A 17,613-nucleotide genomic window follows, 5' to 3' on the forward strand; every position below is an offset into this window, starting at 1 on the left:
CCATAGGCACTTTTGAAAATATTACCCTTAAGCCTCAATTCTATAAATGGCATCTGTGCAGGCACAGGGGTCCTCTTGCATGTTTCTCTTAGCAATGTTAGTGCCTTATACCACAATTAAAACAGTTTCCCCATCTCTGTACTAGTTATTTAGGCAATATCAATTTCTTTTAAGTCTCTCACTATGACGTACTTGTTCGTATGGGAAAAATGTAAATAATTTCTACAGTAAAAGCTAATAAATTACCTGTGTTTTCGTTTACAGTAGACCAAAAGATTGTCAAAAAGAAAAAATACACGCTCCTGGATATTTCCTGCAGAAATTTTCAGCAAAACTCCATACATTAGCATTTCCGTGCATGTATCTGTGATGTTGGACCCCTAAACCAAATGGCGAGAAGCAGATTAGTCCATGCAAATTGATGACGTTTGCAAAACCAAGCAGAATACAGATTTCCATACAAATTAATTTTCAATTATAGCAGTTCCTTTTTTTAAAATTACTAGAAAGAAAAACACACAGTAGTTTGCTTTTAAGTTTAAACACTGATTTGAAATGTTTATTTAATGAAGACTTTGCATTAATCTCCTGTTACCATCAGGTTCTGGGTTTTTTTCTCACTTTTTTTTTGTGGATTATTAAATCTCTCAAATTATATTAATCTCTGTGACAATTTAGCCAAATGATTAGAGCTAGGTTGGCTATAAAAACCATAACAATGACCTTCAAATAGCTTAAGTATGGTCAAATTCTTATGAAAAAATGAAATTAGAGGGGTCGTTTCAGAAGACTGCACACAACAGAAATTCTGTCACACTGAACCTAATTTGTCAGTGAAGTAGTTCTGATGTATTTTAAATAGTTAAATGTATGTACTTTCATACCAAACTTTCAAAAAATAAAAACGATCAAAATACAAATTATAGACAAAGCTGACAATGAAACCTACAATAAAGGTTTTAACACATTCCATTATAGTCCCTGTTCTCAATTGTTTTTAATTTTGCCAAACTTTAACCATTTGATGAAATTTTCCATGCTTCTCTCTTTCTAAGGATGATTTTTTTCAAGTGTCAGTGAAAATAGGTCAGCTGTTTGAAAACTAACGCTAGTGAAAAATAAGTAGTTTTTCCAATGATTAAAAAGTTCTCCAGTGGTTTGTTTGAAGAGTTCTAGCATCTCAGTGCTTTAGAGAAGGAACTTGACATTTGGCTGGGAGATTGCCTATCTTTTGCTGTCCCCTGACAATTCAGGCAGTTTTGGTGAGATATAAACACCGGAAAATCACCATATACTCATGTAAAGGAGCTCGTTAAAGACTTTGCTGCTAAAATTTCTGAATATGCTGTCTACAGTGAGCACACTATAACTCCACAGATCTCTCTACGTGCCAGTTACACTGAGCGTGCACCTATGGTGCTATGAGCTACTTTCATGATAGGAACAGAGCTATAGTTGAGGATGTGGGGGATGCAAAAGAAGCAGCAGTCATGGATACCGTTTCCCTATAACCCCATTACTTTGGCCCAAGAGAAGATGCTCTGAGTTGAGATCCAGGAGGAAATCAGGGGTTCTAGTCACAGCTCTTCCTCTGAGTGTTGTTACTTCTTTGTACTTCACAATCTTTACTACAGGGGTATACATTTCCAGTGCACACTAACATGTTGCACACTAACTTCCCTGTGTACACTAAAAGTGTACTGTTTGAAATGGGACTACATTAATGCACTCTAGGGAACTGTTAGTGTGCATCAGCACGGACCATATGGGCCCATTAGTGTGCAACACACTAGTGAGCTCTAGAATTCACACCCCTTGTATGTGGACTAATGCACTGAGGAGACAAGCCGTCAAACTCCAGTCTTAGGAGGCAGACATGTATCATTCATTCACTGTACTGTTAAAGTAAAAGCGGTTGCACAATGTCACTGGCAGAGCTGGGAACAGACTCAAGAATCTACTAGGGCAAGTTTCAACCATTTACACACACTGTCTTTCAGAATGAATTTGCCAAATCTACGTGTCTGGCTGTGCCATCTGGAGCCACTAGACAGAAAACCACCAACTTTTCGGCAATTTTTTTTGTTTTTTCTACAAAAAAATGAAATTTTCTGTGGAAAATTTTGATGAAAAATCTTGTTTTCATTGTTATTGGGGGGAAGATAACCATTTTCCAAACAGCTGTAGTAATGCAGCTTATTGTTCCACGTTCATGTACCAAAAGACCCTATTGACCAAACTTTTTTTTGCTGCCCCTTCCCCCAACTCCTGCCAGTCCAGGAAAGACTCACTGAGTTAAGCAAGTGGCTCACACCTGGGATGGCAGCAGGACCACTGGCTCCATCCCCAGAGGCACCCATGACAATGTGGTACAGACCATATTGGGGCTCCTCACTCTCCCTCCCTCACTGACCGCTTGGGACTCCCTGCGTGCACTCCTCACTGATTCCCTGCCTTGGACCTGACACCCAGCCACAGCCCGGCAGCCCATCCTGCACTCCCCCACCCCCGATAACCTCATTATGTCCCCCACAGCGAAGTGTGCCCACAGTGTGAAAACCAATGCCGTACTTTATGCACAGGTAAAATGGATAGGTTATTTTGACTCTGAATGCCTGACACATGATTAAAGTCTCAATTTTCACACTGCATTAACTGTAGTTTTCATCATATCACTACTCTAGGTGTTATTTTTCTTTTCCATTCTTAAGAAACTGCCGGCTGAGGTCCCATGAGATGAAAAAATGGCTGCAGCATGTTGCATTAAATAAACAAGTGTTTCATGGACTCCTTTTCCCTTGGAGATCTCCCATCTGAATATTAAATAATGATAACCTTGCTTATCTTATAACATTTGACAAGATCTGACTTGTGACGGTATAGCTGTATGTCAGTGATTTTTGTTAAGTGTTACTGTATTCATTGAAGCCCTGGAGAGTGAGAAAGAAATCAAATCCAGCTCTTCCACAGAACACTATCACAACCCACTCAGCATAGAGAACCTTTCAATATTCTTTTTATTTATTTAGCACTGTAAGGGCCAGAAAAAAAGATCACTCACCTTCCTATAACTCTTATTTTTCAAGATGTGTTGCATATGTCTATGGAGTAGGTATGTGCATATCTCGTGCACCAGTGCTGGAGAGTTTTCCCAAGTAGTATCTGTGAGAGAGCTATGCATCTGCCCCGGCTTCCAAGGCAGGGGTTCCCAAACTGTGGGTCACGGCCCAAAGGTGGGATGCAACACAGTCCCGGGTTGTCCGTTGGCAGGGTCAGAGATTGGGAGTGGGGGCATGTAGGGGCATTGCCCCCCCAAACTGCATCTTTCCACTCCCCTCCTGGCTCTAGCACTTCAATGCAGCTCCATGGCACACTGCCCCATCCACTTGCCCTGCCTGACAAAGGCTGCACCGAGAGCATGTTTACACAGGAGTTTGGGGGAGGGTCTGGACGAGATGGATTTTTCAGAGGGGCGGAGGAGCTGGGGTTGGGGAAGCAGCAGATGGATAGCTGGGAGGTTTCCTCTTCCCTTTCTCAGGGTATGTCTTCACTACCCGCCGCATCGGCGGGCAGCGATCGATCCAGCAGGGATTGATTTATCGCGTCTAGTCTAGACGCAATAAATCGACCCCTGAGCGCTCTCCCATCGACTCCTGTACTCCAGCGCTGCAAGAGGCGGGGGAGCAACAGCAGTCAACTCACCGGGGTGGAGATACCATGGTAAGTCGATCTAAGTACATCGACTTCAGCTACATTATTCATGTAGCTGAAGTTGCATAACTCAGATAAATCCCCCCACCCTCCCCAGTGTAGACCAGAACTCAGTATCTGGCTTGCATGTGGCTGGGGGGCGGGGGCAGGGGGTTGCTATTTTTCAGTAGGGAGTATCAGGGACTCCCCCCTGCCCCGTGCACTAAGCTGTCCCTTCCATCTCAGTTGCCAGTGGCAGGGTGTGGGTGTGCTGTTTTGCAGTGGGGGGGGGCAGGAGACACCCCCTTCCCGCATGCACTGTCCGCTTCCCCACTCCCATCTCTGCTGTCCATGCTAGGATCCAACCCCACCCCCCGCAACACCTCTCCATTGCAGGCCACACGTGGTACCCTCACCAGCCAGCCAGCCATCCCTCCCCAGGGTGGAGCATGAAGCTACCAGCGGGAGCATCCTCAGCCTGTTCCCAGCAACTGGGCTTGCTCAGGCATTTTGCTACCTGTTGGTTCCCCTGACCTAAAACACAGATACCCCACCCCTTCTGAAACATCCTTAACTCTTCATATGCCACAATCCGTGCCGCACCCTCCACCTCCCCATGAGCCATCTGTCATCAGTGTCCTCTATCTTGGACAAAACTGGTCTTGGTGTCATCCCCCTCACCCCTCTGCCCCAGAATGTGCAGAATGTGCCAGAACTGCCACCCATGGCAGGCAACACCAAGGAACCTCAGCCCACCCCCACATGACTACCAGTGCCCCTTGGGGGCAGTGACCAGGGGGACCTTGTGTATGGTAAGGGAGCCACATGGAGCTTTGACTCAATTTTGGGGGTGAGTTCAGGGCTTTTGCCCCTGGCACTCCGGGGCATCAATGGGGTGCACTCCTTTTCGAGAGGAGGGGTACCACTGCCCTCAGGCCACAGCACTGAAGGGCCGGGATCAGGAGGGGAGTGGAAAGATGCTCCCAGTGAGTACTGGCCTCCTGCTGGTACATACATTTCATGTGTATGTAATAAATAAAATTAATAATTTTCCTCCAGAAGTGTTAATAGTGGGCTACAGTGCCTATTGCAACTGCATAGGTGGGCCTCAGGGAAAACCAATTTGTGAACCTCTGCTGTAAGGCAAGGGCAGCACTGCCCTGTCAATCCTTCAGTTCCTTCATAGTGGAATTTCAATGGTAAACTCCCATGTGTTGGGGAAGAAGGGTGGGTAATGTAATGTAATGGACCTATGCAACACATCTCAAAGAACAACAGTTACAAGGTTGAGTGAGTAACCATTTTTTCTTCTTCAAGTGACTGTATATATCCACCCAAGCTATTTAAAATGGAGATGGGGCTAGGAGTCTCATCTGAAGAGTGACTACAGTATTGCTTTTCCCACATTTGTGTCTTCCCTTGATGCTGTAGAAATTGCATAGTGTCTACCAAACATATATAGAGGACAATGCCACTGCTCTGCAGATGTACGTGATAGACACGTTTCCCACAAATGCAACAGAAGCCAAATGACTTTTAACAGCATAGCACATAATAATGAACCTGGTAATCCATTTAGAAAGCTGTTGTGCTGTAATAGGGTGACCTCTCATTCATTCTTCATAGAATATAAACAGCTGAAGAGAAACCCCAAAATAGCTTTGTTCTACCCAGGTAAAAGGCTAGGGCTCAGTGCATCTCTGAAGCGTGCAACGTTTGTTCATTTTGTGAGTATGTGACTTTGGAAAAAAAAGACAAGTGACTGTATTGACCGATTAAGGTGAAAATCAGACACTAGTTTGGAAAGAAATTAAGACGCAGCCTAAACTACACCTTGTCCTTCTAGAATATGGTATGTGGAGTGGACCTGCACCAACCACTCATCCAGGTACTGATACAAGTGGACGTCTCAACAGCAGAGGTAGGCTGCCACCACCGCCAGATAGTTGATGAAAACCCTTACCCATCACCCATGCAGATGATATTCTTCAATCTATTACGGTGGACTGGAAATGATCTCCTCCCACCATGAATCTTCTGTGGCCAGGGAGGATTGCCACATGGAAATAGGCATCCTGTAAATCGAGGGCAGCATACCAATCACCTTCAGCTAGAGAAGGGATAATTACAGCAAAGGAAACCATAAGGAACTTTAACTTTTTGATGTATTTGTTTAGGTTCTGAAGATCTAAAATGGGCCTCACCCTCTCTGGCTTTCAGTATTAGGAAGTACTGAGAGTAAAACCCTTTTCCCCAGTGAGGATGAGGCACCTCCTCTATAGCTCCCAATATAGACTCATGAGATGGGTCCCTGAAAAGAGACTGGGAAGAGAGGCAGGAAGGGAGATAGAAAAGGCAGGGTATATTCTGATTCCACCATGCTTAGTCCCCATTGGTCTGATGTGATGTTCTTCCACACACTTAGGAACTAGATAACCTGTTTCCAAAAGGAAGGAAAGGGTCAGTGAGACCTGAGCTGGTAGGTATGCCATCCTGGCCTGTGGCTGCCTGAACTGAAATGACCGAGGAGGCGGATGGCAGAAGCTTCCTTCTTTGTGGCCTGTGTTTGCATCTATTCTGGTCCAGTTGTCTGGACAGTCATACCAGGCCAAGGGATCCCGGTGGTTGGCAAGGCAAAGATGCAACTCCACAGATAATAAACATTTCTGCCAATATGATCTAGTTTTTACACATCCTTTTCGTCTGGGATAGCCTTAGCTCTACCTCAACTGTATCTTTCATTCACTTCAGCCACTACCTGTGAACCCAGTTGTAGGGTGTGAATAGAACAGTTTGAACCCATAGGCTGGAACCTGTTATTTGTGCCTTGTGTACTTTGCCACAGATGAATGGGCGTGCCAGAGCAAGCTGTGGGGCTGCATTATCACTTGGCTTCTTGGAAAGGCCTAATCACATCAGCCACACTATCAGAGGCTCGTTCACCTACACATCTATCAATATGATATATGCCATCATGTGCCAGCAATGCCCCTCTGCCGTGTACATTGGTCAAACTGGACAGTCTCTACGTAAAAGAATAAATGGACACAAATCAGACGAAGAATTATAACCTTCAAAAACCAGTTGGAGAACACTTCAATCCCTTTGGTCACTCGATTACAGACCTAAAAGTGGCAATTCTTCAACAAAAAAACTTCAAAAACAGACTCAAACGAGAGACTGCTGAATTGGAATTAATTTGCAAACTGGATACAATTAACTTAGGCTTGAATAGAGACTGGGAGTGGATGGGTCATTACACAAAGTAAAACTATTTCCCCATGTTTAGTCCCCCCCTCCACCTCCCACTGTTCCTCAGATATTCTTGTGAACTGCTGGAAATGGCCCACCTTGATTATCACTGCCAAAGTCCCCGCCCCCCCTCTCCTGCTGGTAATCGCTCACCTTAAGCGATCACTCTCTTGTTACAGTGTGTACGGTAACATCCACTGTTTCATGTTCTCTATGTATATAAATCTCCCCACTGTATTTTCCACTGAATGCATCCGATGAAGTGAGCTGTCGCTCACGAAAGCTTATGCGCAAATAAATTTGTTAGTCTCTAAGGTGCCACAAGTTCTCCTTTTCTTTTTCTGAAGTTTTAGAATCACAATATTTTTGATTGGTCCAAGCACAAAAAGTGTGTGGAAAATTTCTCAGGTGAATTTAGAACAATTTTTTTGCCCCATTTAGATCATTCAAAAGCAGCAGGACAAGATTTTAGTAAATATTTGGGTTCAGGACAAATTATTTGGGTAAGATCAAACATAAGAAAAGTCACTGTTAACGGAATTCCCATGGAAAAACATGGATTTATATTCCTAGTCTGTAGAATGGGGCTGCAGGTTCTCAACCTTGATACAGCATCAATACCACAGTACTTCAGTTAATGTTTACTAGCATTAAATGAAGCACTTGTGATACAGCACTATAAGTTCAGAATCAGTGTTTGTTGTTTTTAATATTTGTGAAATAAAGTTATTCATCCAAAATATACTGGGCCAAATTCACACCTGATGTAAATGGATGCAATTCCATTCAAGTCAATGGACAGGACCTCAGCAGAGACCCTGTGACGGACACAGTTGCTCAACAAAAAGGGAATTAACTCTTCATTTAGTCTTTTCATGGGGTAAAAAATATGGCAGGACTGAGGACTTCAAGCACAATCAGAGTACATCTACACTGCACACTCCTTTTAGTGGCATGTAGAGTACAAACGCTACGTGCCCCCCTGGCACAGGTGCAAACAGACGTACACTGTGAGGAACTGCTTAGGCCAGTAGAGTAAAGATATGCCTGAACCCTGAGGGTACGTACCCTTCGCACCCAAGCAGTACCTCTCCCAGCTACATGGCTGCTTTTAGCAATGTAATGTTCCATTGTTTTCCTGCTGCTGTGAAACACTCCAGGAGCATGGAAAAACTCTGGCAGCAGGGAAGCTACTGGAAAAGGTTTTGGCAGCTCCCCGCTGCTGGAGCCTTTCCCTGCTGCCAGAGCCCATTCACTGACACATGTATCTCCACACTGCAGTGTGGACATGGCCTGCTTTTCACTGAGGCATATAACTACTGCAGGCAGTTATGTGCATTCTAGACGTAACTTCAGACTCTCATGAATACAAAAATCTCGATAAAAACAGCTATTTTGGTGGTAAGACGGGGGAAAGCCTAAGAGATGGCAGAATTTCCCATCCAACTGGTACTAAGCTGGGTTGAAACCAAGCTGGGATTTTCAGTGTTCTGCTTACATGAAAAACCATTTTGCGTGTGCACGTGTTTTCTTCTCTCTCTTGTTGCCACCTTCGCACAAATTTTACTGCCAGATGTTTTTAATTCCTGAGCCATTCCACCAGTTTAGAAACCCACTTATACAAGTTCTGAATTAAGCCCAATATATTTAACAATCTAGAATATTAAGTGAAAAGGTAATTGTATTAAGAATCTTCTTTCTTGAAGCAGATGTTCTGTTTTTCCCATACATCTCTTTTTATCATAAACACAAGCTTAGTTTTATGACACTTGGATGGGAATTTAAGTCATGCTTTCATCCTTGAGTTCTAAAAATATTTTTTCCTCCCAGAAAAAGCCAAGCAATGTGTTAAACATTTCCTCTGGTAAGAGACCTTCAATACATTTGCCTCTTTCTTAGGCTCTATAGAAAACCAGATGTTTATTTAATTAAACCCACTCTCATACATTGCATTCAAGGATTTGTTTGTGTAGAATTATCTAAAATAGTTACCTCCTACAATAGCTCTGACATTTATACTGTTTCAAGGAGTAGATATAGTCTATGTATGAAAAGGATGCCTCTAGGAAAATGAGCAACTTTGCTAGATTGGGCATCACGTGGCAGTCATATCATAATCAAATCTGGTCTGTTACATTGGCATAAATGTAGCATAACTCCATTAAAGACAATGCAGTTGTCATGACCATACAGCTAAGGGTAGCCTAGAATTCCTCCTTACCTGTAAGGGGCTAAGAAGCTCAAATAACCTGTGTGGCACCTGACCAAAAGGACCAATGGGGAAAGAAGATACTTTCAAATCTGGGGTGGGGGAGGCTTTGTTTGTGCTCGTTGTTGTTGTGTTCTCTTGGGAAGCAGAGAAGCACCAGGTCAGAAAACTCCTTCTCCTATAAACCATCCTAAAGTAAGTCTCAATATTGCAAAAAGAGTAAGTAAATAAGGCAGGGCGTACTAGATTACCTTTTGTTTTCAACTTGTGAATTTTCCCTGTGCTAAGAGGGAGGTTTATCCCTGTTTTTTGTAACTTTGAAGTTTTGCCTAAAGGGGAATCTTGTGTGTTTTGAATCGGATTACCCTGTAAAGTTACCTTCCATCCTGATTTTATAGAGGTGCTTCTTTTACTTTTCTTTTTTTTCCCCCTTTATAATAAAGTTCCGGTTTTTAAGAATCTGGTTTACCTATTTGGTTGGTATATTATTCTCAAGCCTTCCCAGGAATGGGGTGTAGGGCTTGGGGGGAATAGGAATTCCAAGTGGTCCTTTCCCTGATTCTTTATCTAAATCACTTGCTGGTGGCAGCGTACCATCCAAGGACAAAGGATTTGTGCCTTGGGGAAATTTTTAACCTAAGATGGTAGAAATAAGCTTAGGGGCTTTCATGCGGGTCCCCACATGTGTACCCTAGGGTTCAGAGTGGGGAGGGAACTGCAACTGTGTAACAGCACAGGACTTGGTCCACTGGCTTTTCTTTAATGATAAATTTTAAAGGAAAACAACTATTTAAAAAGCAAGCAGGACTCAGATGAATCTTGTATTTAATTAATTACTGTGTGTCCAACTGTTACTATGTGTGCAATTGTCACCAAAAATAAAATCTTTCACATGGAAATCTACTTTAAAAAAAAATTTAAAAAAAATCTTTGTTTGAAAACTTTTTTAATTTTGTCTGATGATTTGAAATTAAAGGGATTCCTAAAGCTTCCTCAAGATTATTTTTTTCTTAGCCAAAGGACTGCTAGAAGGAATAGGACCAAATCTGCTAGACTTACTCACACAAAATGACTGATTAGTTTGATATTTATTCATTCTATCCATTTATCTTTTCTTATTTATTTTTTCTCCATCAGGCTGGCCACTAGCTTCACTGACTAACCAAGTCATTGTACAGACATTCACCCTGTCCTTCTTCCACTACCTGTCCTTACTGTCTCATGACTCATCAAAATCTATATGTTGTGTAATTGCCAAAAATTAGCTCCATGTCATGTAATTCACTGCTGTGCCTACAGAGAGCCCCATTAATTTCAGTGGAGCACCACACAAGTACAGCAGTCTACCCATATGCAATGAATTGTAATATTAGGGCATACATTTGTAAAATCTTCAAAGCAGGGGTATTGTCTTATTCAATTTGGACAGTGCCTAACATACAGGGCAGTTAAAACGAGCAATAAAATTACTATGACTAATAAAAATTTAGCCATCCCATTAAATTAAGTGGAGTGCTTTCATTATTAAAGTAAACAGGATTTGTCCCTAATTTATTCTCTAGCACCGAAAAGATGAAAGATTTACCTTTTAAAACAGTATGATAGACCTAACAATGGCCTCATATATTGTTATACCTGGTAAACAAGACAAAATAGACAACACACACAATACAGAACGCATTCCTAAATTTAAATATGGAAAAGCCCCTAAATGATTAGGGAAAACAAACAGCTGTTTTGTAGTGCAAAGCATAACCCTAAACATGTAAAGAAAGTATAAAAATTCATTTTTACATGAATTGGTCCCCACTATCATCTGGGATATTTGTGTAATTGTAACCATGGTATGCATATTATTGTATACATCTTTAGGAATTCAGTACAGACTTTTTGAATTTTCTGCATTTCTCTTTTGGGGGGAGTGGGTAATTCTTTACCTTATCCACTTTACTTTCTCATTTTCAAAATACTACAAACAATATGTCCTTGCATGAGCCCTATACCCTATCTCTAATCAGTTTTGCCTTCCCTGGATTCTTTCTGCTAATGATTTGTTATTTTTGAGATAAGGGACTAAAATGAATGCAGTAAGATCAGGTTGAAGACACGTGACCAATTCATATAATACTTTGCGCTTACAGAAATTCCTTCTTTCTATGTACTGTGAATATTTGCAGAATGTGGTAAGTGGTTCCTGGGATTGAGAAGTTTGAAAATCACTACTCTCTAAAATCCAGGACTCAAGGCGTAATGGTAGACAAGTAGAAATATAGATCCTACCTATCCAATTTTGAAAACAAGAGGAAAAAAAAAAAACTTATTTGGAATGCTGCCACAGGAACAATCTTTAAATGATATATTCAAATCTCCCTGCACAAACGTGGATGCTTCCGTCTAAACAAAAATAACTATGCTCTTTTTTAGAAAGAGTCAAATCTTCTGCTACACTTAATTAACATTAGGTACACCCACTGCCTCAAGGGCATGGAGTCTTTGACTGGACTGTCAGGAGAAAAATGGTTTTGCCCCTTAATGCAATTCTCCCTTCTCCTCCCCTGCCCTGCTCATAACAGCCTGCTTCCTCCTGGATTTTGGGGGAGAGGCAGCATCAGCTGATCAGTTTGGCTGGCTGGAGGTGCTCAGCAGAAGCCAACTAGCTCCTGCGTGCCTGAGGGGAGGGCATACAGGCCCTTTCCCTGCAACAAGGCACCACTGCATGCCTGGATTAACAGCTCCCATTCTCCTAACACTGGGATTAGAGTAAGACTATGTGTTTTTGATCTGATGTGGACATTGTGCTAGTCACCTTTATGGGACTGGGAAGGAATTTTTCCCTCATTGTCAGACTGGCCAGGATAGGGTGGGTTTTTTCACCTTCCTCTCAGCAGCTCAGAGACTCAACTGTAAATATAAAGGCTGTTGTATTCACACTGCTGAACATGTATTTGTTGGCAATCTTCAGATAATCCCTTATCTGTTAACTTTTCTAAAGTTTATGTTCTATACATTTCCCCCGCAGTTGACTAGGCATGACTTTCAAGTTCCAAAAAGAGCAAAGCCTGAGAACAACAGTTAGTAATCCATAGAGCTAAGGCACAGACTGATTTTTATATATTCTTATTTGATTAAAATGGTTAATATCCTAAATTCAGAGCTAGATAATTTGTCTTTTCTGAAAGATGGTTAGTGCACTGAGAGTGTCTGCATCATTGATGATCCTTAGACAAGAATATTGATATTACTCAGAGTAGATCCTAAGAAAGAATTGTGATTTTACTCGTGAAATGAGAAGTTCCCTGCGAGTCAGGGTCATAAAAGTAATGTACTGCATATGCTGATAATTGCCCACTTGCAAAGTTGCATCACTGCACCCATGTCTTACACAATGAGAAATATGGTGACACTACCTCCCATCCTTCAATGTGAGACTGCCATTCTTCCAAAACCTCTAATTTTTCCATTTGTCTCTTAGCCTCATTTATATTGGAACAGACCGCTTTCATGGCTTGCAGAGCTTCCAGTAATATTGTGTAGTCACTGTGTTTCTTTGGCGTCCGCTTCAATAACTCCTGTTTATACATAAAGAGTACATATAGTACAAAGAGTTACATCAGTCTTTGATCCTCAAATGTGCATTACCAGGAAGCTCATATTGACTGGGATGCTAAAACTAAACAGTAGATCTCAAACTCCTCTTTTATTAGGTGGAACCCTATCACATCCTCCAACATTGTGTCCTGCTAAGGCAATAAAGCTCTAAGAGACAAACTAGCAACTAGTAAGAATATGTGATATTTCAAAAAACAAAGTTTTCATTTCAGCTGTCTCCTCTCCTCCCCTCCCCCTTGAAAGGTTGGTCTTGATGTTGACCTTTAACTTCTTTTTATACTCTTTTATAGGACAGTCAGCTTTTAATGACAAAAATCATACAGATGTCTTAAAGTGCTTATTTATTATTGTCACAATTAGTATCTATGGTTACTGTGAACTGAAAGGGGGTCATGTTTTTTTCTAATTTTTCGCAGTTTGTTCACTTGGTGTATTTAACAATAACTTTGTGTATCAGTCTCAATGTATCTCTTGTAGAATCTGTTAGTTTTTGTTCTTTGTGTGTTTTTCTCACATAGCAGGAAAGAATATAAAAACAATTTCAAAACAGGACAATGTGACTGTAAAACCGAAGAAATAGGCTGGGTGACTCGGGGCTCAGTATAGTAATAATATTATTTACCTCACTTTAAAAAATAATAAAAAAAAAAAGACTAAATGTTAAGGTGTGTCCCTTCAGTCTGTCAGTCCAGTGAGATGTGCCTCTTTCAGGGCTGACAGCGTTTTAGAAGATAAAATTTTATTATAAAAAAATACTTATTCAATAGTCAAAATGCAATTAACAAATGCAGCTTCCTCTTCAAAAATGCAAGTTTTTTCCTCCTTTTTAACAAAAACTATACAATATCCAACACAAATTTGTAATGCATTCATTACACACACACACACACAGGTGTCATTTTATTGTTATCTGAAAGTACTTTCTGTCTGCCTTTTACAGTACCTATTTAAAAGCATTTTTGACATTTGTTTTAGTTTACAATTTACTAATAATGGCACTGATTCAGGAAGCCACTTAATTGCATGCTTACCGTTAGCAAATGAATAATTGTATCCCTAGCTATCATAGCATTTAAGCATGTACTTAAACTGAAATCAAACTCATTAAATTCACTGAAGTTTAAATTAATGGCTTCCTCTCAACAATGAAAAAGGTGGCTATCACCCTACAAAGGGGGTGCTGAAACTAGAGAGGTGCCAGTCCTTTTCAGCCAACAAAGCCTGTTAATCTTTTTTGCACTGAAGTCCCTGGAAGATGTGCCATTGGCTTTAATGAGTGCAAGTGTGAATCCAATATCTGGGGGATCATTCATCTTGGGGAGAGGTTCTTGTTACTGTCATGCTTAAATATGCATAGCAACAAGTTTTATGTGCAGAATATAAAGGCCTAGGTAACAAACATAAGTACCTTCAAAAGGAGGGGATACTTGCATATTCTCTGTATTGGTGTTACTAGATATCCTTCCAATGGAACATCTGTGTTCTTACGTCCTCCAAGCAACATACAGTTCTAGGGTGCAAACAAATTTGATTACAAAATCCTGAGGAAATGACATTTTCCCAAACTATGAGTTCTAGAAGAGTTCAAGAGAGAGAAACATTACATTAAACTATTTCCTATAGTTTCCTGTGAGAAATCACTGCTCTAAAATATAGGCAATTGCCATCAAAAAGAAGCTCTCCCAAAAGCATTGACACAAACACACACTTGCCTAGAATTGTAAATTAACATATACAAAGACAATATTAAGGTAAACTTGCAAAACTATCGTGAACAGACACATAATCTACTCGTCTACTCTTTACTATAATAATTAAAGACACTAAACCATACATCTAACATTTTACTTTGTTTCTTTAACACATCCTTTGAAAAATAACACTCAACTGCAGTTGGGTAATTGTTTTTGTGTGTGTCAAAGTAGTACTAAAGCTCATTTAACCATTTTTTTGCTGATACAGACTAACACGGTTACCACTCTGAAACCTATGAAAAGAAACACTCTTCTGATTTTTTATATATATATATATATATATATATATATATATATATATATATATATATATATATATATATATAAATAAAAGATAATTATTGGATTGCTGATATTATGCAAACTAAATAAATTTTTCCAGCCATGAGCTATAAAAAAGGTCGGTAACAACCAGGACCACAGTATTGGAAGCAGAGAAAAATATGGAACATTTGGCAGAAGCATTCACAAACAGAGTTCAGTGAGAGGTAGAGATAGGATTAAAGACATTCAGAGAACCAAAATATGCAAGTGGCTTTAGGGCAAATATTTAAATTGCTGGAATTATAAAAAAAAAAAAAAAAAAAGTGGACCAAATACTAACAGTAATGAGTGTATATATGCAGTAGTAGGAATAGGAACAATAGATGAAATAGTAATATGATATACTTTAAAGCTACATGAAATCAAGCTCTATGTATTGAGATCATCATACCAATACAATCAAAGGTAGTGTAATATAGACTGATAACTGTCCTACTACTGCTCACACTTTTAAAAAGCAGGTAAGTAGGGTCTCTCTTTACCCATCAAACACAGAAGGCATATTGGAAAGGTCTCCCTACAATTCAAAGAAGAAACAAAAATAAATTCAGAGTGCAGCCTACATGATCAGACTCTGATTTTAAGTTAAAAAAAAAAAAAAAAAAAAGTGTGTATCCTCATCTTTAGCTACTCTGTGGGGCCAGGTAGGGAGCCTGGTTAGCCTTCCAATTATTTGTAGATGCTCAAACAACAGTAATAACAAAGACTTTTGTTCTCTATCTATCTGCATCTGTCCAGGAGGCTGCAACTACATCTTTTGGATGTTGACCTGCTTTCATGATGTATTCATAGAATCATAGAATATTAGGGTTGGAAGAGACCTCAGGAGTTCATCTAGTCCAACCCCCTGCTCAAAGCAGGACCAACACCCAACTAAATCATCCCAGCCAGGGCTTTGTCAAGCCTGACCTTAAAAGCCTCTAGAGTATGGTGATTTTACCACCTCCCTAGGTAATCCATTCAGGTGCTTCACCACCCTCCTAGTGGGACAATTTTTCCTAATATCCAACCTAGACCTCCCCCACTGCAACTTGAGACCACTGCTCTTTGTTCTGTTGTCTGCCACCACTGAGAACAGCCTAGCTCCATCATCTTTGGAACCGCCCTTCAGGTAGTTGAAGGCTGCTATCAAATCCCCCCTCACTCTTCTCTTCTGCAGACTAAATAAAGCCCAGTTCCCTATTCCTTCACTGTAGTTAGACTGGCCTGCTGCAATGCACTCTACACAAAGGTAAAACTGAAATCCATTTGGAAGTTGAATCAAGTGCAGAATGTGATAACCCATTTGCCAGGTGAAGTATCTCTCTCTGAGTATGTTACACTGGTGCACCATGATCTACTTTAACTGTCTATTGGCTTCCAAATGGCTTCCAGGCAGAGGTATTGGTTTTGACTAGAATTATGTGAATAAGTTATTTCAGTCCAGTAGCTGAACCAAAAGAAAAAAAAAATACAATAATTTCGTCTCCCTAGTCTGATATAGCCCAAATCACATGGCCTTCAGGGCATGGCATAAAGCACATCTTTTTTGACAGACACCTGGGAAGTTCTAAGGCATATTGAGTAGAGGGGGTTCTTGGACTACTGAGGGACAGTGATTATTATTACATTTTTTGCAAAGGTGCTGCAATCTTCTCAAATTGCACCATGTTCAGATATAGCATTTGGATTCAGTACCATTTAAGGAACAGTTTCATTTGGATCCAAATCCAGATCTGTTTGTGGGGATCAGAGATCCAAGATTTCAGCTTGGACTTATCTCTAAAATAGCCTCCTCCTGTCTCCCAAAATAAGCTCTTCGTGATTTACTCTTAGGCATATTTTGCTCCTCACCACCATATACAGTGTCCACAATTCATGTTACTCTCTGTGCAGGATCCAGTTGTGCATGTGGTGTGGGGGAGAACTAAAGTGGCTTTATGCCTTGCTTGCAGCCCCTCAATTTGGGAGCAGGTTGGGGAATGACATTTCAGCCCTTGATTGAAATTGGGGCAGCTGGATGTCCACAGTGAGAGGGTGTTCCAGCTGCCAAAAAAATCACTGGAGTGTAAAGACATGCTCAGTGACAAGGGAGGTGGCATAGAACTCTAAGTTGCTCAGTGATTTCTCCCTCTGACAGGGAGAAATATATATAATCTATCTTCCTACTGTATTTTCCATTGCATGCATCTGATGAAGTGGGTTTTAGCCCACGACAGCTAATGCCCAAATAAATTTGTTAGTCTCTAAGGTGCCACAAGTACTCCTCGTTTTTCTTCCCCCCATGTTTCCAAGGAAACTGATCATGTTATGGCAGATTCATGAGGACTCTCATACTTAACATTTTAAAACATCTGCTTAATTGTGTTGTAAAAATTACAGACTTTTATTGTGTAGCTGTTTCCTTTATCTCAGTTTGAGCCAATTCAGTATGTTGTTGCTGCTAATATATTATCTGTAGCAAAACATTTTTTTCCTTTGGCACAGCAGCTTCCAGAGTATTAGAGTATGGATTTTTCTTTACAAAACCTGGCTCTAACCACAGGTCAGTCTTTAAATTTCCTTCCAGGTCAGTTCTCTGATTTCCTTCCATACCTATCCCCACACCATTTATCCCATTTTCTCTCCAGTCCTTCAGCCATACATGGCTGGCATTATTATGCAATGCCTTCATAACAGGGAGTACAGTAACTCCTCACTTAACGTTGTAGTTATGTTCCTGAAAAATGTGACTTTAAGTGAAACAATGTTAAGTGAATCCAATTTCCCCTAATAATTAACGTAAATAGGGGGTGT

The 17,613-nt window shown here is 40.7% G+C and overlaps 1 protein-coding gene across 2 annotated transcripts in view; it reads right to left on the reverse strand.

Moving 5' to 3' along the window:
- Positions 1–17,613, reverse strand: part of PREX2 (phosphatidylinositol-3,4,5-trisphosphate dependent Rac exchange factor 2) — a 295,769-nt gene that overhangs the window by 190,831 nt on the left and 87,325 nt on the right. For both annotated transcript variants that reach the window (XM_075125146.1, XM_048840883.2), the window contains 3 exons: positions 14,169–14,270; positions 12,559–12,720; positions 247–380 (listed from right to left, as the gene is read on the reverse strand). In XM_075125146.1, the coding sequence (XP_074981247.1) occupies positions 247–380; positions 12,559–12,720; positions 14,169–14,270 (398 nt within the window). The remainder of the gene's footprint in view (positions 1–246; positions 381–12,558; positions 12,721–14,168; positions 14,271–17,613) is intronic.

Source organism: Caretta caretta, chromosome 2, assembly GCF_965140235.1.
Source record: "Caretta caretta isolate rCarCar2 chromosome 2, rCarCar1.hap1, whole genome shotgun sequence".
NCBI classification, from domain to species: Eukaryota; Metazoa; Chordata; order Testudines; family Cheloniidae; genus Caretta; species Caretta caretta.